A 26,660-nucleotide genomic window follows, 5' to 3' on the forward strand; every position below is an offset into this window, starting at 1 on the left:
TCTTGGAAATGAGCGGACCAAGGCGCAGCGTGAGTATAGTTCCACATATTTATTTAAGTGAAACTAACAAAAACAAATAACAAAACTTACAAAGACCGGGAGGACGTAGTGCCCAAACACACTAACACAAACAATCAATATCCCACAAATGCAGGTGGGGTAAAGCCTACCTAAATATGATCCCCAATTAGAGGCAACGATTACCAGCTGCCTCTAATTGTGAACCACACAAACCACCAACCTAAATCTATAAACTAGATAAACCCCACCCCCCCAGTCACGCTCTGACCTAAACACCATAGAGAACCGAGGACTCTCTATGGTCAGGGCATGACAGTACCCCCCCCCCCCCAAAGGTGCGGACTCCGGCCGCAAAACCTGAAACCAAATGGGGAGGGTAGGGGGGGTGACTAGTGTCGGTGGCGGCTCCGGTGCAGGTCTTTTCCCCCCGCCCAGACCACGGGTCCGGCCATGGAGCCGGGTAGAACGCCGTGCCCGGACTGGGCATCGGCGCAGAGGAGGACCCCGGCCATGGAGCTGGGTTGGACGCCACACCCGGACTGGGCACCTGTGCCGAGGAAGGCTCTGGCCATGGAACTGAGTTCGCCGCCGTGCCTGGACTGGGCATTGGCGCAGAGGAAGGCTCCGGCCTTGGAGCTGGACTGGAGGTTCCGGACTGTGAACCGTCGTCGGAAGCTCTGGACTGTGAACCGTCGCCGGAAGCTCTGGACTGTGAATATGCACTGGAGGCCTAGTGTGTGGAGCTGGTACAGGGGGCACCGGATTGGTTACATGCACTTCAGGGCAAGTGCGAGGAGCAGGCACAGGACGTACCGGACTGGGGAGGCGCACTGGAGGCCTAGTGCGTGGAGCCGGCACAGGTGGTACCGGACTGGTGACACGCACTTCAGGGAGAGTGCGGGGAGCGGAGACAGGATGTACCGGACTGGGAAGGCGCACTGGAAGCCAGATGCGTGAAATCGGTGCAGTTGGCACCGGACTGGTGTCACGCTCTTCAGCACACCTGTACGGCAGCATTCTCATCGCTACCACCTACCTAAAAAGCCTACCTAAATATGATCCCCAATTAGAGGCAACGATTACCAGCTGCCTCTAATTGGGAACCACACAAACCACCAACCTAGAAATCTATAAACTAGATAACCCCCCCAGTCACGCTCTGATCTAGAGAACTGAGGGCTCTCTATGGTCAGGGCGTGACAACAACAGGGATTTTAATTAGCAATTCAACTATTCAATTACAGAGGATTTGAATAGCACTTATTTCTAATATTTGACCTTCTGTTTTAATTACAGGTGTGAAACCCATTAACAGAAAACAATTTTGTTATATCAAACTATATAGAGCATAGTAAAATACGGCTACAGCTGAGATCAACAATGAAGAATAAGGACTTTTTAAATTTAGAAAATTTCAGTTCGGACTTGCCAGCCAACCTGTTAATTTGGAGCTTGGCAAGGCGTCTGAGGTTAAGTAGAACAGGCTTTGAGTGCTTGACCGGGTGTCACTGACTGCATCTGCATGTCTCTGTGGGAATGAGCTCTTACAGTGTACTTTAATCACCATGTGTATTTAGTGTACTCTAGTCGAAAGCAAACAATCAGTACATTGCCAATTGTAGTAGTATTGGTATGGTGCATTAAAGGGCAGAGAATTTGCGTATTTTAAATCACTAGTAACATTCTAGACCCACCATTACTTTCGGTGCATAGATGTCTAAATTGATTCTGATTTGACTCCCGAATAACAGTCTTTGGCCAGAACCAMGTCTGCTGTGCCAGTAAAACTGTCAATTTTGTGTTATTCAGAGTGCCAATTAATATTGAAAACATGGGCCAACGTCCAAGACAAACACAAAATATTTGTCTTTAACCTTGACTAATGATTCTAAAGGAACACTTTGGTTTTCATCCAAACATTAATGACTCCAATGAAACCATTCAGGGAGGAAAAATCATAGCTCACATGCAATGAACAAACTCAACAACCTAGAAATATGCCAACCAGAAAACATTTCCTTAGTCAGTTGGACCAGTTGAAAACAACATGTACGTTCCTAACTTAACCTACCGTGTGGCGGAAAAAACGATTCCATTGTCACGCATTTGCAGACAAGACTTATAACAGAACTCACTTCTGACAGATTAATGTGTGGCATTTCGGCAGGTGTGAGCTCAACTCGGGAAAATGGCTTCGGGTGAGATCAGGAGGGACTGGCATGGTAGACTCTCAGTTCTTTCCCTTAGTGTTGGGTTAATGCAGCTGTGCCACTAAAGCTGTCAGGACTTGTAATAGCACTGAAGATGTACAGCTGCCAGCACTAAAAGGCTATTACTGGTGCTACTGTGAAACTCAAATAAGTACAGCAACAAATATGATGGAGTGAGAGGCAGGGATACACCCAGAGTGACAGCCAAGATGTGATGGGAAAATATACAGCGACAGAAACGATGCATAATAATATACTGCAATCCATGTCAAACAAAACTAGAATTAGATTCAATAATTTACTGTACTTACGCTCATCTTGTCTGAAAGTAGAAAACAAAAACACCCCCTTACTTATCAAGCAAAACAATTGGTTTAATCTATATCTATTGTTTATCAATTAGTCTAAAGACAGACCATAATCTGAATGGGTTCCTTGTCACAACAAATGCTTTGATACGTATTAAACTTGACTTTCCTTAGTATTATTTCGTATTTTAAATCCTACAATCTTCACYCTCCATYCAAMTMATTTCCACATACAGCACAATGCCACYAGCACCAATTATACAAACAGAGTTGCTTGTTAGCGTATATTAGCATTTAATTATCTTGTTAAGCACAACATGATGGAATATTAATTTGCAGGCTTAGCATTCTGAACCAGCGCACCACGCTCCATGACATCTAATTAGTCAAAGTCATTGTGCAGGTTAGTCAGGTCACACAAGTTTTAGAAAGGCTYTCATCATCGTTCTGTTGCTGATGCTAACCATGATCTGCTCTCCAGTCCAGACCTTCATAGTGGATAGAGGATACAGGAAGAATGTAATGACTTCAGGTCTGTTGTCATTTGAAGGGCGAAATGACTTCTGAAAGCTAAGTATCGTWCTGTCAAGCTATCTCCAATATCTTATCTGAAAGTGGARCACAATGCTTTTCCCAAGATATGCACACAGCTGAATGTTAATAGCATAACGCGTAATGCTTTGTAGCTAGCTATTTCCATTTCCACAGCATAAAGACATGGTGAAATTGAATCATAATGGACAGGCAAAACCAGCCGAGGAATGGCAACATACCCTAGAGTGTATTTTCTTTCTCTAACCCATGCGTTTCTTTATTCCTTTATGTTCTAGAATCAGAGGCCCTCTGAGGAGAAGACAAAGAGGACTTACTATATTCAGTACAATGTAGGCCATGCGCCTTCAAGCAMGGGTCAGGCCCCACAGTGGATAGATACTATGGTCATGCTCTGGAAGAGAATCAGAGAGTACCCACCAAACCCACAGAGAACAGCTTGGCCTTGTTATACATTGTTAAAGACACTCAGTAATAAAACAAACACAACCATGTAAAAAGTCACAATTACATTAGGCTGTTATGTAACAACTATTTTTCAGAGTATTTCAATTTTTTTGACGCTACTCATCTGTGCAGAGATGGAAAATGATGCTTCAGTTATTGTTTCATTTTTATTTACTGTGTAGTAGAAGTGTATTTAACAATTCCAAGAGTTATGCAATTTATTGTTAAACAATCTTTTTATTGTTTCAAGTTGAATTATATCACCAAWACGGCAGTGAACCATAAAATCAAAAGAGCTTGATTAAATTAAATGTAACATTGTCCTGTAAAGTCCACAGTAATACATTTAAGTATAATCATCTATTTCTAGCCAGCCTGATTTTAAAGAGCAACGCAACTATCTCCTAGTTGACAGGGAACGGTCAGAGCAGACTGACTGGGGGCTATCAGAAATGATGCAGCCGACTGACAGATTTCAACATACCAATGGTGAACCAGGAAGTCAGGCAGGGGATATTAACATCTCTCATTACCATACTAAGAGTGTGTGTTAGGACCTAGACTAAGCAACTGCCACAGACCAGAGCAAGGTGGGCGCCCAAGGTCAGAGTCAAAGTCTGATCTTCCACACTGAATCTAAATCAATCTAATGAGATAATAATAGACAATGACATTTTTAATGAGCAGAGTCATGATCACCATTAAAACAGTAGCAATCAAACAAGGATGACATGCTACTTGGCCTGTGCTCTGCAGATCCATCCCTGAGCGGAGAAGTTTCCAGTAGAGTAGGCTTTACAACTGGGACTGATAAATTAATAAGCCACACTCATATAAAGTTTATATCCATGTTTTCCACCGGTAGTCAGAGATTTTAGTACTGGTGAGTTGTGTGTGACACGGCATCAGCTTCTCCGTCCAATACGAGTGTGAGTGAGCATTCACAGTATGGAACTAAACTACAGTAAAGGACCTAGTAAACCATAAATCTGTATACATGTTGTGCAGTTATCATGACTCCCCAATCCGTTGGCAGTGTTCTACACACAGATACCAACACAGTCTGATACTGTGACACTCGAGATGTGTAATGTCTCGAAGGAAAAACATTTTTTTTGCATGTGTGTTCTGGACGTTCAGTGCAATTCCCCTTTAGTKGACATGTTGTCATGACGGCCTGTCACTTTGAGGAATGGCTCGCCATTGTCATGCCGATGGGCAGTGGGAATTGGTTGCACAGCTGGAGTTATGTTAAGCATAAAGCGAAGTGACAGAAATGCTAATCAAGTATCAAAACTGACACTGCATTCCCATCGGTGCACATCAGACCTTCAATGATTTATTAGCCAAAGTGAACGCATGTGTCAGTGTTGTGAGTGTCTCGTGGGTAAACCCAGCCCTCGCCAAGGTGCACCACTTAGCCACTCCCCCCATTCCCCCTCAAGCATGGTCAGCACTCTTCACTGGGGCCGCTGATAGCACCGCAGAGGAGTAACTCTCAATATAGATGAGATGCAAACAATCTATCTACCTAACTCACTCCTTGTGTACTAAAAGGGGCCACTATGAGAGTACAAGGAAGTAGAGGGTGTGTGTATGCCCACCTCAAATGTGTTCCACTGCTGAATAAGTCTTGTTGACCTCTTCTCTCCCCTGTCTCCCCTTCCATTGGCTGTCCCTGGATCTGAGAGGGGGGAAGAGAGCTGCAGCAGACCCCAATTATCTCAGTGTTATTCACAATCCCTCATTCACCTCCCCAATCGCCGTCTACACCTGCATTCATTTTAGTCAGGATATTCCTTTCGGAGCCTTGGGGATCCGGAGGTGGAGAGGTTAAACACTGCACARCTCAACTGAATTTGGCATTAGAACTGAGGGGATGAAACTTAAAAGACAGCTGGCTCTGCTTTTCCCATACTGAATATGATTTCCATCGTGGACCGAGTGAGAAAGGTGTCTGTTTGCTGTGTCTCCATTCTGTTGTTGCCAATTAATACTGAGCTTCTTTGTGATGATTCTGGAACGAGGCCTGGTTTGACGCATAAACAATGCTATGGTGCATAATTTAGATTGGGTGTTAAAAAAAAGAAAGGAAACATGAGATCCTTTCACTCTCCTGGTTGCCTCAAAATTCCTTKCTGTTGACTATAAAGCCCAATTCTAAATAATGAGATCACTTACCATTGAGCAGCTGAGAACAGTTTATTGGGATATTGTTATGCTAGCACAATACCGAACACTGCAAACCGTATTTAAGGATTTGCATGAAGTGCAATTCTTAATGCCCTCATATTTCATCCTTTAGCRTCCATCAACCAAATGTATGCCTAAATATGTAACAGATATAATGACTTTGGCTTCCCCCATATGCATTAAAGAATATTCACACATAGTGATAAATATTGGAACAGCTGGTTTATGCATAATTCATATGTCTTAACATCTGAGAGAATGGCCGCCCCCGCCAAGCCGTTTTATTGGTTCCCCCGCAAATCAAGACCAAGTCCCTGCTGCCAAGTTTTGCAGCCATAGYGGGCCTGTTCATTTTTAATAGCGAGGGGAGAGAAATAGAATTCATAATGATGTTGGTTATTTAGTGGGGCAGACCAACATGTTGCCTTTTTCCTTGAGCAAAGTATGAATCATCATAGACTTTCCACATTGAAAATATTCTCATTCAGCACAAACAAAAACACACAGACAGACTGACAGGCTGACACAAAACATAATGCACGCACGCACACACACAATTCTCCAAGGACTATTTTTTTGTTGAGTCCGCCACTACCTTTGATGTTGATCACCATTAAAAAGGCTGCTTTGTTTATGTGTGTAATTAATACCAAGTCTTTGATTACTGCCATTTTTAGAACAGGAGAGAAAATTGATATTCCACTCCTTGTGAAGTTCTCTTTCTCCACAACATAATCAAGTGATACAGGGATGGGCAAAATCTCTACTTTTCAATTGCACACAATACCGTCCTCCCTCGCTCCTGCTCTTTTGTGACAAGAGGTCTATACTGTTGAAATAGTCATGGTCTCCTGTGAGTAAGGTGAATGCTTTTCTGTGTTATGGACAGTGTGAACCATTGTTGCATGAGAGTAGCCCCAGGCAGTTTATGCTTCATAAGGAAAGTGAAGGTGAGAATGCAGTGGGAGATTGGTGTATAAACAATATGGAGAAGGGTATAAGAAGAGGACTGTGCATTTCCAAGGCAAGTTTTGTAATTGTCAGAAACACTGTAAATCACAAGCTCTAACAGAGAGCTTGCTGAAAGGTTTTTACTCCCTAGAGTATCTGTTGCTCAAATATGCTACCTGTCCTGTCTAAATACAGACATCTGCCTCAGTGATTCAGCATTACTGGAGCTCTTTCTGCCTAAAAATCACTACCGTCCCGGGTTTATACACCACAACATGATTCATTTACGATCAATGGTTTCATACATTTTATAAAACTCTAAGTATATGGCTCTAACCCATAATGAAGGTCTTTAAAGATAAGCTACAGAAGGGTTAACAGTTATGTAGCTTTTCCATGTCTCTCTAAGTGATTGTTGGCAAGTGTAGTGGCCAATTCCCCATAACTATATATAAAAAAAAAAGTTTATGGGTCATTTTTTCAAAGCAGCTGTGCTCGTGTAACATCTACAGGGAAGGTTGGTTATGAAAGGCCTCTGAGAAACGCTTCAAAAACAGCCTTTACAGTAAATGCACCCTGGGATCAGAGCAGGCTGGATGGAGGAGCTATAGGAGGACGGGCTCATTGTAATGACTGGAATGGAATAAATGGAACGGTATTAAACCCATCAAACATGTGAAAACCACATGTTGGACTTTGTTCCATTTATCCTAGGAAACATAGTTGATGATTCTCAAATGCTGTAGTCATGACAATACAAATATTGAATAATGAAGGCTCTGATATATACACCCTTGTGCTATATTTACAGCGTGAAATATAAGTAAAATGTTTAACATTGTGTAAGGAACTCATTTTACCACTATTGTTGAAAATGATGTTGTGCAGTGCTCCTTAGAAATGCAAGGGCTTTGACTCCAGTGGCACCTGAATGAAATGTGCTTGTTGGATCTAGTTGATTATTGAGGGCTACATCAAGATAAACACATGCTGACAAGAATAATAATTATCCTGTCTGACCAAATACGCATCATTTGATGAAAGGAAATCTTTCATCATACTGCTGCAAAGCCGAGATGTGATGGGAAGGAAAGGGCTGTCTGAGAATAGGTTATTTCCAATTTACAAGCTTCGTTTTCCTGTATGGTTGTGACGGCTTCATATCGGGTATACACTACCGGTATAAAGTTTCAGAACACCTACTCATTCGAGGGTTTTTCTTTATTTTTACTATTTTCTACATTGTAGAATAATAGTGATGACATCAAAACAATGAAATAACACAAAAAAAGTGTTAAACAAATCAAAATATATTTTAGACTCTTCAAAGTAGCCACCCTTTGCCTTGATGACAGCTTTGCACACTTGGCATTCTCTCAACCAGCTTCACCTGGAATGCTTTTACAACAGTCTTGAAGGAGTTCCTACATATGCTGAGCACTTGTTGGCTGCTTTTCGTTCCCTCTGCGGTCCGACTCATTCCAAACCATCTCAATTTGGTTGAGGTCGGAGTATTGTGGAGGCCAGGTCATCTGATGCAGCACTCCATCACACTCCTTCTTGGTAAAATAGCCCTTACACAGCCTGGAGGTGTGTTTGGTTATTGTCCTGTCGAAAACCAAATTATAGTCCCACTAAGGGCAAACCAGATGGGATAGTGTATTGCTGCAGAATGTTGTGGTAGCCATGCTGGTTAAGTGTGCCTTGAATTCTAAATAAATCACTGACAAAGTCACCAGCAAAGCACCCCCACACCATAATACTTCCTCCTCCATGCTTTACGGTGCGAAATACACATGCGGAGATCATCCATACACCCACACCACATCTCACAAAGACACGGTGGTTGGAACCAAAAATGTCTAATTTGGGCTTTCCACTGGTCTAATGTTCATTGCTCGTGTTTCATGGCCCAAGCAAGTCTCTTCTTCTTATTGGTGTCCTTTAGTAGTGGTTTCTTTGCAGCAATTTGACCATGAAGGCCTGATTCACACAGACTCCTCTGAACAGTCGATGTTGAGATGTGTCTGTTAATTGAACTCTGTGAAGCATTTATTTGGGCTGCAATTTCTGAGGCTGGTAACTCTAATGAACTTATCCTCTGCTGCAGAGGTAACTGTGGGTCTTCCATTCCTGTGTGCGGTCCTCATGAGAGCCAGTTTCACTATAGCGGTTGATGTTTTTTGTGACTGCACTTGAAGAAACTTTCAAAGTTCTTGACTGACCTTCATCTCTTAAAGTAAAGATGGACTGTCGTTTCCCTTTGCTTATTTGAGCTAATCTTGCCATAATATGGACTTGGTCTTTTACCAAATAGGGCTATCTTCTGTATACCACCCCTACCTTGTCACAACAACTGACTGGCTCAAACGCACAAATGAACTTAAGGCACACCTGTTAATTTAAATGCATTCCAGGTGACTACCTCATAATGCTGGTTAAGAGAATGCCAATAGTGTCCAAAGCTGTCAAGGCAAAGGGTGGCTATTTGAATAATCTCAAATCTCAAATATATTTTGATTTGTTTAATACTTTTTTGGCTACTAAACTCTGCAAAAAAAGAAACGTCCTCTCACTGTCAACTGCGTTAATTTTCAGCAAACTTAACGTGTAAATATTTGTATGAACATAACAAGATTCAACAACAGACATAAACTGAACAAGTTCTACAGACATGTGACTAACAGAAATGGAATAATGTGTCCCTGAACGAAGGGGGGATCAAAATCAAAAACAACAGTCAGTATCTGGTGTGGACACCAGCTGCATTAAGTACTGCAGTGCATCTCCTCCTCATGGACTGCACCAGATTTGCCAGTTCAGGCTGTTAGATGTTACCCCACTCTTCCACCAAGGCACCTGCAAGTTCCCAGACATTTCTGGGGGGAATGGCCCTAGCCCTCACACTCCAATCTAACAGGTTCCAGACATGCTTAATGGGATTGAGATCCGGGCTCTTCGCTGGCCATGGCAGAACATTGACATTCCTGTCTTGCAGGAAATCACGCACAGAACAAGCAGTATGGCTGGTGGCATTGTCATGCTGCGGAGTCATGTCAGGATGAGCCTGCAGGAAGGGTACCACATGAGGCAGAAGGATGTATGCATTCCCTGTAATGCACAGCATTGAGATTGCCTGCAATGACAACAAGCTCAGTCCGATGATGCTGTGACACACCACCCCAGACCATGACGAACCCTCCACCTCCAAATCGATCCCGCTCCAGAATACAGGCCTCGGTGTAACACTCATTCCTTCGACGATAAACGCAAATCCGACCATCACCCCTGGTGAGACAAAACTGCGACTCGTCAGTGAAGAGCACTTTTTTCCAGTCTTGTCTGGTCCAGCGACGGTGGGTTTGTGCCCATAGGCAACGTTGTTGTCGGTGATGTCTGGTGAGGACCTGCCTTACAACAGGCCTACAAGCCCTCAGTCCAGCCTCTCTCAGCCTATTGCGGACAGTCTGAGCACTGATGGAGGGATTGTGCGTTCCTGGTGTAACTCGGGCAGTTGTTGTTGCCATCCTGTACCTGTCCCGCAGGTGTGATGTTCGGATGTACCGCTCCTGTGCAGGTGTTGTTACACGTGGTCTGTCACTGCGAGGACGATCAGCCGTCTGTCCTGTAGCGCTGTCTTAGGCTTCTCACAGTACGGACATTGCAATTTATTGCCCTGGCCACATCTGCAGTCCTCATGCCTCCTTGCAGCATGGCACGTTCACGCAGATGAGCAGGGACCCTGGGCATCTTTCTTTTGGTGTTTTTCAGAGTCATTAGAAAGGCCTCTTTAGGGTCCTAAGTTTTCATAACTGTGACCTTAATTGCCTACTTCACGACCGTTCCACAGGTGCATGTTCATTAATTGTTTATGGTTCATTGAACAAGCATGGGAAACAGTGTTTAAACCCTTTACAATGAAGATCTGTGAAGTTATTTGGATTTTTACGAATTATCTTTGAAAGACAGGGTCCTGAAAAGGGGGCATTTCTGTTTACATTTACATTTTACATTTTAGTCATTTAGCAGACGCTCTTATCCAGAGCGACTTACAGTAGAGTGCATACATTTTATTACATTTTTACATACTGAGACAAGGATATCCCTACCGGCCAAACCCTCCCTAACCCGGACGACGCTATGCCAATTGTGCTTCGCCCCACGGATCTCCCGGTTGCGGCCGGCTGCGACAGAGCCTGGGCTCGAACCCAGCCCAGCCTGGGCGCGAACCCAGAGACTCTGGTGGCGCAGCTAGCACTGCGATGCAGTGCCCTAGACCACTGCGCCACCCGGGAGATCAGCTGTTTAGCTGAGTTTACATGATTCCATGTGTTGTTTCATTGTTTTGATGTCTTCACTGTAATTCCACAATGTAGAAAATAGTAAAAATAAAGAAAAACTCTTGATTGAGTAGGTGCTCTAAAACTTTTGACCGGTAGTGTATATTTAGGTGATAGTCCCTGAACACAACACATGACTCTCCAAAGCCAAGATGCACAATGTCAAAGATTCTGGACTGATATGCTTCTGACTGTCACTGTACACATCTAGTCTTTTTACAAGGCACAATTATCGAACCTCACTGACGAAAGAAACCACTTGAGATTGAGCTTCTTGTTTGGAGGAAGTAGTCCTGTGAAAAGCAGCAGGTCAGGATAAACAGGCTTTACTACAAGCCTTTATGAGGTCACTGAAGAAGTTGATGTGTGACCCTGCACATGACTCTACATACAGTACTTATCTTGCACAGACATACCATAAGGATCAGAAGATATGTGACGGAACACTAGCTAAACTATCCTACTGGGAATAATACATTTAATTAGTGTTCACACAGCCCATGTTTTGGAGAGAGAGGGGGAAAAAACCTGGCTAGTCTTTTCTAGAGATATCCTTCTTCCCCATAATAAATCTGTCCACGTCTCCCATCCAAACAGCTCCAATATGCCAGGGAGAGAATTTACAGTGCATCTCTGATTTGTTTGCTGCTATTAATGGGGCAGTGAGGAAGGAAGTGGTCTGTGGCTGCCAGCGCAATATCTGACCTCTGAGAGTGCATTAAATCAAGCTATTAGGGGCCGCTGCAATAAAGAGGACAGCCAAGGAAGGCAGAGTGCTCTCTCCAAAACAAACATGCCCCAGCCAGACACAAATTCAGGCTGGGATCACAACCTCAGGCTGGGCTGATATGGTTTTATAGGGGGTGCCTTGGTGACAGTCAGTCAATCCAGTGGGTTGTCAGTTCTGGTCGGGTGCAAGCCAAATTGATGAACCAGCACAGCGGGCAGCATTGTAGAATGTTAAGAAATGCATGGTTGATGCTGGGGCCAGGAGTTTTCCTAGCCACATGACATTATTAGGAAATATTCCTGTCCTTATTGAAGCTCTATTGGAACATTTTTCTGTATTAAAACATTTACTTTCCTTATAATAAAGAAATACATTATCATTGACAATTATTTTCATCTAGGAGTGGGTGAAGATGACTATTTGGTGTATCTTACACTTCTCCACATGCACAGGTCCACAGGCCTGACTGCTTTTTAAATAATTGGGTCTGTGCCATAGGAGGAAAGAAATTACATTCATTATCACACCAGGACTGCTCTAGTGAGTTTCACAAATTGACAGACCATGTGGTGGACTTTGCTGTGTCTTTCAGACTCAGATAATGGACAAGTATGGTAGAAAAAGGCCCTTGACTCGTGAAACAAAAGGAACTAAAATCGGGGAATGCCAGGGCCATGTCTGGCTCTGTGGGGCACCATTTATTTGAGTTGGGGGGCATGCCCTTTCAATGTCAAGGCTTGTCTGAACACTATAGTGTTTTTCACTGATATTCATTACCATACTCCTGTATTACTAGGGCTAGTCTTCGAATGCCTTTCTGAAGACGCTGTCGCAATATGAAAAAGTTACATTACCTACCTTCTCTTTTCCTGTTCAAACTCGTGAGGATACGGGGGACAGATCATTTTGACTTACACTACAATAACCTAAACTCAACCTACATTGCAGTCTGACGGTGGCCTGAGTGGACTGGTTTGGGAGCAAGAAGCAGCATCCAGTATTTCAACCGTATCTAAGGCGATTTTACCAAAAAGTTGAGACATTTACAAATAAACTGGTGCACTCAGTCAAGCAAAGACATCTATGATTGAATTGTGAATCGCGTTTACGGTGGAATTATTATGTACAGGAACTTTGCTATATCAGAATGTGAACAACTCATCAAAAGACTATTGGCAAATCACCTGTCAGAACAATTTAGAGACAAGGTGTGGCTAATCTGAGTGTGAAGGCTCCCGGTGAGAGCAGTAGTCCAATGAAGCTGTTACATTACAACAACTAAAAATGCCCAATGCCATCATGCACTGATGATGAAACACTTGAATACGGATAACTAGAACGTAGTAGAATGAAGACAATTGGGGAACTAATGCAATTATCATTCAAGTTTAACCAAATGCCATACTGTATGGAACAATTAATGAGATCTACAAAGACCTTTTCCGCTTCACAATATTTATAGTAAAGCGCACAAAAAAGCTAAAAAAACAAGAGATAATGCAAACAACTGTCTATATCTCATGAATGGGAAAATAATCAGTTATAATTTTAAGACTAATCTTTTTTTCTTTTTAAGTCACTCATAGTGTGGAAATATATATAAAACACAGAAAAATCACACTTTTGACTGCACTAGGCTTTTAAGAGTGTTAGTCTCTTCATCTATGGGTGGTACCGTGGGATGTCTATCGCCTTTTTGGTTTGACTTTGGACATTCACTCGTCTCGAACACACAACAACACACACCTTGTCACATTCGTTGATAGAAGGATTGGACCAAGGTGCAGCATGGTAGACGTACATCTTACTTTTATTTGATGACACCGAAAAAACAACAAATACAAAATGAAACGCACAGTTCTGTAGGGCTGGAAAGCAACAGTACAAAAACAAGATCCCACAAACTAAAGGTGGAAAAAAGGCTGCCTAAGTATGATCCCCAATCAGAGACAACGATAGACAGCTGCCTCTGATTGGGAACCATACCCGGCCAACAAAGTAATAGAAAAACTAGAATGCCCACCCAAATCACACCCTGACCTAACCACATAGAGAAATAAAAAGGCTCTCTAAGGTCAGGGCGTGACACCCCTCTCACAGCTTTAGAGTTGGGTTAGCCCAACAGACAGGTGAGAGGGAGAGTGATCATATTACACCTGGAGTAGCCTATAAGAGAAAATGCCTCAGTTCTAAAAATGTACTTCAATAACATCCACTAGAATGCAGACCGACGCATCAAGCAGCCAATGGCTGACTGAGTGAACTAACCAAACACAGCATCTTTGTTTTGATCGGATTCCGCCGTGAGCAACCATCAGTGGTTTGTAGGCACGTTTCAGTGTTTTACACTGTCTTGCCACCACAAACCAAAAATCTACTGAAAGGAAAAACATAAAATGGGTGTGTTTGTGCAGATCCATCTGTGTGGAGGGAAGGAGCCAGCTAAGTGAGTCCCAACTATTAAATAGCATGAAGAAACACATGCAACATTAGTAGCAAGGCAAATGTAACTATCTGTTATTAAACACAAGGTGTAAAATTCCTTCCTCTTGCATCGCACTGTTGGTTAACTAATTATTATGCAACATTAATTTTGAAACCCTGAAGCGTTTGTTGAGTTTACCCAAGGTGCAGAGAGTACGTGTTTAGCCCTGTAAAAAGTGGGTTTATTACAGCACAGATCTAACAGCGAGTGATTCAGCGTGAGGCTGAGACGACGCAGAGCCAGAGGCTGCTGGGATTGCTTCATTTATATTCCACTGATTGCATCAGAAAATTGTGAGACTGTTAATTGGAGACAATGTGGCCAGAAACAGATACGGAGAGACATGTGACTACAACAATGGCATCAAAGATAATATTTAGCTAAAAGCCGGTGTTAATGATGACAGCAACAACCCTACCAAGCTGTTCTACAGAATTATATACCTTTAATCATTAGGAAAATACTAGCCCTCACAACTATTCCCCCAAATAAACTTCAGTCGGGTTAGATATGCCCAATTGACCTTCCGTTGGCACGTCAACGTTTCGAATCAAGAAGCAATTGTTATTGCAAATGCTCCCTTGCATCCATCTGAGGCCATGTTGACAAAGCTTTCATTTATGACCGATGCCCCAGCGTGACGTTGATTAGGTGGCTTGTACGAAATAAGCTTGAGAGGCCCATTTCACCGCAAACCTGTATTCATTTAGTTCTGCAGATTTATACTGGCCTGCTATCTCGGCAAGAAAATCCAGCATGACATGAGTGAAATTTGCCCTTTTGAAAAGAGGGTTAATCTTTCTCTCTTTCCCACTGCAACCTCAAATCTCACTGTGGCCAGCATGCCTCCAATGATCTGGGGGCCACAGCCAGTAAATTAAATAAAATAAAYCCATTAGTTACAGCACTGTTACCTTCTCACCCCTGCCCAGATGCGCTTTCATGGTAAGTTGTCCCATTATGAAAAAAAACAAGGGACTCGGTATAGGATTGTGATGCCAAAGTCACCTTGACTCCAAAGACAGGGTGGTCCGTCCTCAATGTTCATCACAAAGATCAATTAAAATAGCCTGTTTTGCAATACAGAACGAGCCCAATATGTTCCGCAGGTGTCTGAAGGTAAATGTATGCTTATTTAAAAATCAATTCATACTTAACATTCTCCCTCCTCGAGTCGTGCAGATGTGAAACAAACTGGAGGTCGATGGGAGTGGAAGGCGACCGTGAGCAGAGTCATCCCAGGCATACTGAAAATGAATGGGATGAATAACCAAGTGTAGCTCACATATCTAAAGGTAAACCTCAGACAAAAAGAGAGTCTAATCCTGCTATAGCCCTGGGTATGGGTTGGCATCTTTTCACTCCTATCTTTTCATCCTGCTCTGAAACATATCTTGTGAATATACTGTAACTACAGTTTGGCATCTATCTTTTTTTGGAACAATAAAAAAGCTTCATAGCTAAATCCTGACATTCAACAGAAAAACMAGACCATGGGGAAACGTGATTGTACCTGTGATGTCTGACTGTGTACCCCTTTGTACTTACCCCCATACATAGAGGATTATGGGATATGTAACTTTTCTTTTAAACACACAAGCATCTTTAACATGATTTCACTGAAACACATTTCCTCGTTGTGTCGCCCTGCACACGTGTGTGGCTGAGCATGTTACAGGCACAAAGAACAAGTATCAGCCACATTAGCTAAGAGTTGGCTTCACATGGTTGGGAGGAGCTAATGGCCCATTAAAACAGGAAGAGCMTGTTAACTTGCAACAAAATCTCTAAACCCAATAATCCAAATTATCCAGGAAAAACAATCACCTTCTTATACACCAATTAGTATTTAGCATAATCCCTAAAAGCACCCTTTTGCATTTCATCGGCTTAGTACAAGTCTCAAAGGAGCTTGGCACAATGCCACAGCCTCTATATAAAAATCACTTCCACCAGCCTACACAGAGAATAGAGGACAGCATTCTCATGGTGGAGGTCTGATTAATAAAGTGTTCTTGATACAGATGGTTGAAAGTCGAAAACCTAAATACTTATAAAAGGGTTTCTATAAACACAACTCCCAATGAAGATTTCCTACTTGAAAAGCCCAATCGACACAGAAAGGGAAAGGGGGAAACCTAGTCAGTTGTACAACTGAATGCATTCAACTGAAATGTGTCTTCCCCATTTAACCCATCCCCTCTGAATCAGAATACCATCTCAATGTAAGGACTGTGTTGTGCGTAGTTTACACGTCTTAATACTCAGCTCCTTCATTGTTTCACACTGTGCTAAAATATTCTCGCGGAATACCCCATGGTGATTTCAGGCAAAGAAAGAGCAGGAATAAATAAACAACATAAAGCGATGAGAAACTTCAAAGGCAATGGGGCAATCGCAGAAAACAAGCTCCTGGAAGCCAATGAATGTGTTTGTCTTTGTTTGTGACAGTGACTCAGGGGTGTAAACAGAGGAATTAGCTCACACCTCCGGAGTCTCAGCACATCGCACTGCCATAATTGAATTAAGCCTGTCAAGATTGTTGTGAGCTGTGGATGGCGTCAGTGGCGCGAGGTGCATGTGAGCTCACAGGATATTTCTATAGCTAGAACTGCCTTTTCATTCTGCTCTGTTCTTTGGCGAGTCCTTGAAAGAAAAAAAAAGACAATTGCTTTCCATGTCATCCCAGACTATATCTCAAGGTAATTCCTACATCTTGATATGGCCAAGCTGATGTATTTCCTATGAATAAGCTCTGTGTGTAACATGTCATGGGCATGCAGGCGGAATAATGCTACTGGTGGAGCATGGAGGGAGAAGTTATGATTTCCACTCTCCCCACATCCCTCAGCTTAACACACTCCTGGAGTACATGTCAGGTCACGGCCACATATTTGAAACATGCTCCCAACAGCCCTTGCGTGACGTCTTGGCTCCATGGCTCCATGGCCAGCCCTGTCAGAGAGAACCCTGCTCTGACTGAACCAATGCATCAGCTTGCTTTTGGGTTTGTGTCATGAGACTGCATCACTCACAACCGATAAGGGGCATGTATGCACAGCACCAAGTGCTCCAGGAGAGGCGAAAGGAAAATTGGAATCTTGACAAGTATGATTGACATGCTTATTTGTCCCAAAAGGAAGTCTTATTCAGAGAGGTTTAAAGATGGCTGTAAAGCAGCATTCTTGCCGAATGGAATCATTGTTCCTTCTGACTAGAAGCACATCACGGCAATTCTGCGGCAAGTAAATAATCCCTGGGAGATAGGAATCCTTTCAAGCTTAAAATGACTTGTGCTTATACTTTATTTTTGGTCCAAAATAAATCATTTAACAGGCGAGACTGGGGCTGTCATTTTCAGGCAATCCATCTATGACATGGAACTGAAATAGGGGTCTAAGAATTCCCTGTTTTCCCATTGSCGATGGAATGGAAAAGAACGCAAGGAAGAATTCCATCCAGTTCTATTTTGACAGACACAAACCTAAAGGGAGGCCGAGCCTTGATGGCAACCATGCCCCAATGCCAATTCATTGTGTTGGCAAATTGAATCAGCAAATTAAATTCTAAACTCAAGTAAAGTCAACTTTACTGGAATTGGAGAATGATCACTTTAGGTGTTTGGGTGTAGCTTTGTCCATGACACGGAATAGGAAATGAATGTCGAAGAGAGAGGGTAAGGTATTGCATGTGAATAGCAAGAAGAAGCTGGGGTAGAATGAAATTGTCTGAACTTACCCACTGCCAGAGTGATTTGTTCTCTCTCTAAGCCACAAAGGATGCAGCAGTGTTACTTCTTTCATAATTCTAGTGTCACAATAGAAATAGACTAAGATAACTCCCCAAGGCTGACCCTAGAGTAACACAAAATAAATTCAATCCACATTCTCCCAACAGAAAACACTGATTCCATCGCAAAAAAMAAAAAAATCCCAGGCAGTGCAATTCTGTGTGGATGGTGTTCATGACTAAACTTACTTTGATAATACCTGCTGATATGGTTGAACTGGAAAGATAAAGTGTTGTGAATTGATCCCACAGTTCCGCTGTAGAGACACATACACATGAGATAGCTATTCACACCTAAATATCTAGCTAGTAGACATTTAGCTAGCTACCTTGTAACAGGTACAGTTGAAGTCGGAAGTTTACATACACCTTAGCCAAATACATTTAAACTCAGTTTTTCACAATTCCTGACATTTAATCTGAGTAAAAATGCCCTGTTTTAGGTCAGTTAGGATCACCACTTTATTTTAAGAATGTGAAATGTCAGAATAATAGTTGAGAGAATTATTTATTTCAGCTTTTATTTCTTCATCGCATTCCCAGTGGGTCAGAAGTTTACATACACTAAAATAGTATTTGGTAGCATTGCCTTTAAATTGTTTAACTTGGGTCAAATGTTTCGAGTAGCCTTCCACAAGCTTTCCACAATAAGTTGGGTGAATTCTGTCCCATTCCACCTGACAGAGCTGGTGTAACTGAGTCAGGTTTGTAGGCCTCCTTGTTCACACAGGCTTTTTCAGTTCTGCCCACACATTTTCAATAGGATCGAGGTCTTTGCTGTCCTTAAGCCATTTTGCCACAACTTTGGAAGTATGCTTTGGGTCATTGTTTTTTTGGAAGACCCATTTGCGACACCAAGCTTTAACTTCCTGACTGATGTCTTGAGATGTTGCTTCAATTTATCCACATAATTTTCCTGCCTCATGATGCCATCTATTTTGTGAAGTGCACCAGTCCCTCCTGCAGCAAAGCACCCCCACAACATGATGCTGCCACCCCCATGCTTCATGGTTGGGATGGTGTTCTTCGGCTTGCAAGCCTCCCCCTTTCTCCTCCAAACATAACGATGGTCATTATGGCCAAACAGTTCTATTTTTGTTTCATCAGACCAGAGGATATTTCTCCAAAAAGTACAATCTTTGTCCCCATGTGCAGTTGCAAACCCTAGTCTGGCTTTTTCATGGCGGTTTTGGAGCAGTGGTTTCTTCCTTGCTGAGCGGCCTTTCAGGTTATGTCGATATAGGACTCGTTTTACTGTGGATATAGATACTTTTGTACTTGTTTCCTCCAGCATCTTCAAGGTCCTTTGCTGTTGTTCTGGGATGTGGTACCGTCATTGCTCCCAAGGATGAACCAGACTTGTGGAGGTCTACAATTTTTTTAATGAGATCTTGGCTGATTTCTTTTGATTTTCCCATGATGTCAAGCAAAGAGGCACTGAGTTTGAAGGTAGGTCTTGAAATAAATCCACAGGTACACCTCCAATTGACTCAAATTATGTCAATAAGCCTATTAGAAGCTTCTAAAGCCACAACATCATTTTCTGCAATTTTCCAAGCTGTTTAAAAGCACAATCAAATTAGTGTATGTAAACTTCTGACCCACTGGAATTGTGATACAGTGAATTATAAGTGAAATAATCTGTCTGTAAACAATTTTTTGAAAAATTACTTGTATCATGCAAAAAGTAGATGTCCTAACCGACTTGCCAAAACTATAGTTTGTTAACAAGAAATTTGTGGAGTGGTTGAAAAATGAGTTTTAATGAGTGTATGTAAACTTCCGACTTCAACTGCATCGTGCATGTGATTAAACACAAGAGTAAATGGCTACACAAACCTGCCATTCATAGTTGAAGGAACTTGCTACAGAGTGAGTTACATTAGACTTTTTAAGTGTGATCCAATATCCATATTTATCCAGACTGACAGTAATTGGTGGTGCAGCAATCTGAAGGTTCTGATTATTCTCCTCATGTTTAACAGCCAGACAGAGATGACACAAAGGCTTTCTGGTGGGAAGGTACCGTCTGTGTCATAGCGCTGTGCCATGTCTGCATCCAGTCAAAGGCATTTGAATGGGAAATAAATATGTTTCTGTTGAGGACACTGGTGGAATCTCTGGGCTCTGTGGTGCTTGGGAGTTTAATCAAGTGGAAAAGGGGAGGGGGGATGTTGAGACCAACCTGACTGCAGCGGTCCACTCTCTTGACAGGCACTGGGGCATGCTGCTAATTAAAAAGTTTAATTCCACGACTGCCGCGTTGGCATCCCAGTACCCAGAGGTGCGTCCTTGCGAGCCTTGGCGCCATCTTATCAGGCACAGACAGATTCTGGCTTGCCGGGGAGGAGCGGAGGAYGTGGAGGCGCTGCAGSAGCAGCARCACAGGCCCAGCTGGAAGATGGAGGGGATGGCATCCAGCCTGCTGCTCAGGGATCTGGCCCACCTCCCTCCATCCCATCTCCCCGCTGACTGGAGTCACGGACCCCTAGTCTGGTGGCAAGACTCAGGGAGCTGAGCCGTGGAGCWGCATGCTGAGGTGGGAGCGCAGSGGTAAACAAGGGATAAACACAGGATTTAGACTCTCTGATGCTACTCTCAGCAGTAGATCGCTGTCTCCGACACACACTTYCTGTCAGAGGGTYCTGTCTTACTACACKGAAGGKTGCGGATAAAGCTGGGGCTGGAATTCATGCTATTCTCCTCAGAGTCCCCCYGGGCCTGCAGCAGTGCAAAGACATGGTGCTCTGACATGGTCTCTACACTACTAGCATTTCGTATTTACTGAAAAAGAAGTAGCAGTAAACTGGAAATTCTTTCGTCAAGCTTTTTCCACCATTCAGTGGGAAACAGAGCCTCGATGAAAAAGTAGATAAAAGAATGAGAGCACTTCATTGCAAGGCCTTGGCAGAGTGTAGAGCCTGCACTGTGTGGGCTTCTGAGCTGTGTAGGTCCCTATTGATCAGAATGCATTACAACTCACACAAAGAGAGAAAGTCCTTGGTGATGGCAAGGCTGATTCTTTGGCATCTTTTTTAAAGGCCACCTCATATAAAAGCCAGCAGGCAGCAACCAAGACCTCCGCCTGAGGTGAAATAGCTTGGGGAAGGAGAGCACATTCAGAACACCATGCTGCACGTTATAAGGACCACTGTAATATAACATTATTGTTTGTCACATTGTGCAACACAGGGCCATAGAGTTGCAAAGGTACAAAACAGCTCAAAAGATTTACAGTCACATTGCCTCAGCTTTTATCGCTTACAAGGTCCAAGTGTCATTCTCCCAACACAATGATAAGGGGCTCGGAGACCTCAGAGCCGCTTCAGAGCTATGCATCTCATTGAAAACTCACACAATATGATCAGCATAGTAGTACAACCCAAATAAACTTCCTGGGAAATCAATTGTATCACGAGCAATAGAGTTGTTCCTAAATACCAGCTCAATGAATCGTCTGCTGTTTTGCAGCACCTATTTAAACCCGAGATAGGCTTCCAGGCAACGGCGTGATTCCTCTAATGATGGTATAGCTATTATGATCTGACACACAGAAAGAATGACCTGCTGGTTAAAGACTGTAGCTTCCCTTCAAAAGCGGAAAGGAGTTTAACAAGGCATAAGGTCCTCCCCGACAAGCCTTTTAAACATTGTGTTACCCGGGTAAAACAGATGTCACCAAGGTGCTGCATCATATTTCATGAACAAGAAGATTAACTTACTCCCTGTGAAATATATGCCCAGCGGATGGGGTATAAAAATATGTTTTCACTTGACATTTCTACCAGATGAATTCTGTATGCATACCGGGATTCTGGAGCACCGTATAACTGTGGCAAGCACAGAATAGCTCTCTCAGTGCACACCTCTTCAGGCTGTGCATTTGTACTGGCTTCTTTTAAATCTTTTACAACGGTACCACATTCATCCTCTGCCAGTGTCTAACTCTCCAAGCCATCAAAAAGTATGAAATTGGCCACCGCTGCACAAACAAATTGATTCAGTGCATGCGATGACATTATCAGACTCAACCTCAGAAGCCAACGTTAAATGGTCGTGATCATGATTTCAGTCATAGGACTAGGCACACAGCCTAAGCCTACACAGTAGGCCTGCACACAGACGTGATGTAGTATATTTCTTTAAACAGAAAAAATCCACAAAAATGACATGCTTTGTCTGTAGCATCAGGACGTGGGCAGATCACATAGTTCTGAGTGTAACCTTTTTTTCCCTTGTCACACTACAACACTGTTCAAATTTGGCAGACAGAACAGCCACATAGCTATATCGTCCCCATGGGTGTAAAAAACACCGCTACCCGATAGTTACATTTCTGCATACGTCATCCTGAGGTTAACATTACTCAGAGGACGAAACGCAGAAATAAATGTTAAGAGCGCTTAAGGGATTTGGTTGGCTCAGGGGCACTAAAACACACAAGCACACTTTGGTGTTATTTATGTAAGCCTGTCATCTTGTCGTCTAATGAGCATGACACCAAAAGCGTAATGAAACGTCTCACATTAACACGGGCTAAATGAACAGCCAACAGCTGAGGACAGAGGAGAGCATAGCTCCCATCCACACTGCAATGAGTTGAGGCAGATGGTCCCCTGTATATCCAAAGCCCCRAGCCACTGTACTAGACTGGGTTCACAGGCACAGCACCTCGATCCCTCTGGGCACAAGCATGGAGTCAGGGACTCTGTGTACTACTGGCTGGCTTCATTTTCATTCTCTGTTCACTGAGTCCATTTGAAATCCAGCATTCCTCTGGTTAGTCAGACCATCATCTTGCTAGATGCTGGCGCCTTATTGAGTGAGTGCCACTGTCAAACGGAGGGACGGACAAACCCTCAAACAGACCGTGGTTCAATGCCATGGTTGTTTATCTTTTAATAAACAGGGGAAAAAATCACAAAGGAGGCAATGAGATGTGCAGTGTTGGAAAACAAAGAAAAAGCATGACTGGGTGATGAACCTGACTGGGGGAATCTTTACCTCGAATGTATTGCATGTGAGAAGACATGGATGGCACAACACTCAGGATCAGCAGAGAAACATCTGGATTAGCTGATCAAAATGATGATCTCTCTAACCCCATGCAGTCATACAGAAAAAAACCTGGCCATATGGCTTTTAGATAGATGGACTTAAATAGGCCTTTAGCTACATGCATTTGGTTTCAGCCCTGTGTCAGATTAAATCGTTTTAAAATGACCACTTTTTCATAATTCCTCCAATATACACTGAATCAGATATGGATCTTGGTGAGCGCAGAATGTTTTCATTTTGTTATCAAGCTACGGGACTTTTTTTCTGCAACGGTGGATATTACAAAGCATTTGCTAAATAAACTCAATATTCCATAGTTGGGAACTAGCTATTATCAGATGGAAATACACTTGGAAATACATTTTGTCGATATGAGGCAAGATTATCTATATTTGTGACACTATCAGAACATGTCGAGTTAGTAGTCATACTGTACCACATCACATCCCAAACCCAGAGTACACTGCTAAGGAACCAGGCCTGTTGCACAGGGACAGTTCTGAACACTATAGAAAGTTAATACCACAACTGTAGGTGGGATCTGAGTATTGTTCTAATGAAAGCACTCGCATGAACACCTGATCGACTGAATAGTTTGGCTATTGCTGCATGCTATGTTCATATACATGCATACTATGATAAAACATTGTATATTAWTGTAAAACTAGGTTCACTGTACTTCAGAAGCAAGATATAAAGGTTACTTTGTTCCCTAGGTGTGGTTTCTAAGTGATGTGAATATTTTAGTTTATCATCCAGATCAGTCTAGCTCTCATTTTGATGCAGCGGGAATAGATAGAATGATTAGGCTAACTGAACAACTGTTTTGTATTGTTGGATGTAAAACAAGTGGGGGATATTTTAGAAACATTTTTAAGCCGAATTACTTGGCAGATATCCAATCTAATAGGTAGGCAATTTTTAAGCAGAGTTGTTATTTTTATTATGATTATGATTATTATGATTATAATGAATAATGACATTGATAGTGGTATAGGCCTACTTATTATTAGTAGTATTATTAGAGGTAATCTAGTGCATTTTAAATATGAACAAATCGAGACTATCTACCAACACATGGTTTATGTTATGTGGGGTAACGAGACCTCTGAACCAGATAGGGTTATTAAGTGAGAGTGGATGCGCGCACCTGTACCAATCCAGCCCTTTCTCGTAGTTCCTGTCGAAGAAATGTGGCTCATTCCCAACGGCTCTGATGTCGGGATGGACCCTCAAAGCTTCGAGCAGAGCCCTGGTACCTCCTTTCTTCACCCCAATTATAATGGCTTGGGGTAATTTTTTCACCCCATAATCCGAGGTGCAGTTCACCCTGAGTTCGTTGTCCGTGGTGCTGAATTCCTGGTGCTCCCTCTCCAGAGCGGGAGATTGATACACCGCGGCAGTTTTAGTCGGAGCTGCCTGATTCCTAACCCAATCCAATGTTCTTTGTTCGGTCTCCACATTATCTTTGACAGTGGAAATTGCAACCGTTTTCTCAGCGGCGGCGGCAGTCACCTCTATCAGCTTCTCGTCCAAATAGCCCTGGGGTGAAGTGGAATAAAGTTTCTCCCTTAATGTTACGAAAGTTGTCTCCTCCGTCACCAGCCTCCCTTGGTACACGTAGTTCTCTTGCAAGGGGAACTGTAACGAGTTGTAACAGCTCATCAAACTATAGAACAAGTAGGTGACAGAAAGGGAGAGGGTGAACATGAATAAAATTTTCCTGGGCACTTTAGAGGTAAAAACCGAAGTGCTGGACCAAAATGCCATCTCTGATAGCAGTGATCCTCTCAAAGAAGTGGCCAGACATGTTTCCACCCCAATACTTGCATGGACACTCAACAACAATAATCTGTCACTATSAGCWYWGCTCYATTTGAAAATGTGAGTAGCTGAACCACTCCAGCATAYCCCCAATTCGCATGGTTATAAGGAYACAGGAAATAGATCGTTAAAATTCCGAAAGAATATCGCRTCCCTTTTTTGAGTAGCCTATCGATTTCTTATTCCAACGCTGACAGYCAATGTCACCRTTTATTGSACTGAATTTGCAGATTAGMAAGCCTGCGGTCTGGCGTCCTTCCAAATGAGCAGCCTGGTTTGAAATGKGCAGARTGTGATGGACGAAGTCTTGGCATTTTACGGAAAAAGAAAAAAGGGAACGCCAAAGTGTTTGAAGTAGTGTGCAAAGCACGTCTTCATCCCGATACACTGRCSGCCAATTACAAATCCGGTGGWTCTTCCCAACAAGGGTGAAAAAACTGCCACACATTGGTCCTCTCACTGCTAACTTTGTGCWGTAGAAAGTGAACAACCTTTGCATAAATATTAATTGACTSCGCTCTCTCAGTGGCCAGGWWTGTTGCTTGCWGTCCTAATGCCTTCTGTTGATTGGTAGATACGATGTGCGCATCAACTSTGTGAGCTCWCCCGCACSGAAGCACTATTATATTAGTAGGAGCACCACAAGCTCAGTAAGTGAACACCCACTTTTCGCAATCGGTGCCAGAGTGTAGGAAACCCAATGAGACGTCAGATACGACAGCCAGATTGCACTGAGATGACATTGGGAAGGCGGAATGACTATTCCTCCTCCTCTCCTTTTTCTATGCCTTATGATTAGCAAAGATATTGCTGGATGAATGTAAGGGTGAGTAGGGAAAAGTAGTGCCYTGTATGCACTTAAGAAGAAATCTTAAAGATAATTTGCCCGACTAATGTAGGCTACATCTGAATTGACTCAAATTATTTACTGAATAAAATGCGTCATAMTAATAATAATTATTATTATTATTCTTCTACGACTAGTACTACTACTACTACTACTACTACTACTAAATAAGTATTCTACAAGCAGCTCATGGCTGCTCCCTACTGGTGTTCTCTGAAACATTGCAATAGTTGTAACCGTGATCTTGGGAGATTTTACACAAGAAGATAGGATGGGTGGTTGAAGAATAGATCAATATTTTTTTCGATGGAAATTACGTGTGATAATCGGCGTTTCACTCCACCAATTCATATCAAAGAGGTTGTTGCTTCTCATGCATGCTGGTCTGATACAAAGGAGGGGCACATGACAGTGCTAGAGAGTGCATTGTAAGTGAGCTGGAACGGACACTAGGCTGTGTAGCCTTACTGAGGTATTTTGCATTGAAGATACTTATGTAGGGAGAACATATCTATACCACATTTATTACACAAAGTGACAGTCAGTATTGTTCTCTGGATTGAAAAATGTTGACAAATTTGACTTATGCCCTTTTGGGAGGTAAAGTAAGAGATTCTAGATTGTGAGCCACTGAGATATGTCTCCTTTTATTAGAGAGTCTCATTCATCATACTCCTCAAACACACCAGAAATATCTGCACCACAGCAATGCCTGGACAACAATAAATGGAGGGCTCATCGCTCTCAAAGCAGAATGTCAGGGGTCATTTTACAGTAATAGCATCTGGAAGTATGAGAGAATGCTTATTTGGCCAAATTTCTCTTCCCATCAGATCTCTAAGATCGTGTAACCAGCAGTTTGGCAAATCAAACAGTGGCTGAAATGACTGAGCAAAGAGGAAAAA

At 42.7% G+C, this 26,660-nt stretch overlaps 1 protein-coding gene across 1 annotated transcript in view; it reads right to left on the minus strand.

Moving 5' to 3' along the window:
- The window catches only part of hs3st4 (heparan sulfate (glucosamine) 3-O-sulfotransferase 4), an 88,839-nt gene extending 63,805 nt beyond the window's left edge, over window positions 1–25,034 (minus strand). The window contains exon 1 of the mRNA XM_024010960.2: window positions 24,235–25,034. Within this exon, the coding sequence (XP_023866728.1) occupies window positions 24,235–24,854 (620 nt within the window). The 5' untranslated portion in view covers window positions 24,855–25,034. The remainder of the gene's footprint in view (window positions 1–24,234) is intronic.
- Window positions 25,035–26,660: the final 1,626 nt, after the last annotated feature.

Source organism: Salvelinus sp. IW2-2015, linkage group LG20, assembly GCF_002910315.2.
Source record: "Salvelinus sp. IW2-2015 linkage group LG20, ASM291031v2, whole genome shotgun sequence".
Classification (NCBI taxonomy): domain Eukaryota; kingdom Metazoa; phylum Chordata; class Actinopteri; order Salmoniformes; family Salmonidae; genus Salvelinus; species Salvelinus sp. IW2-2015.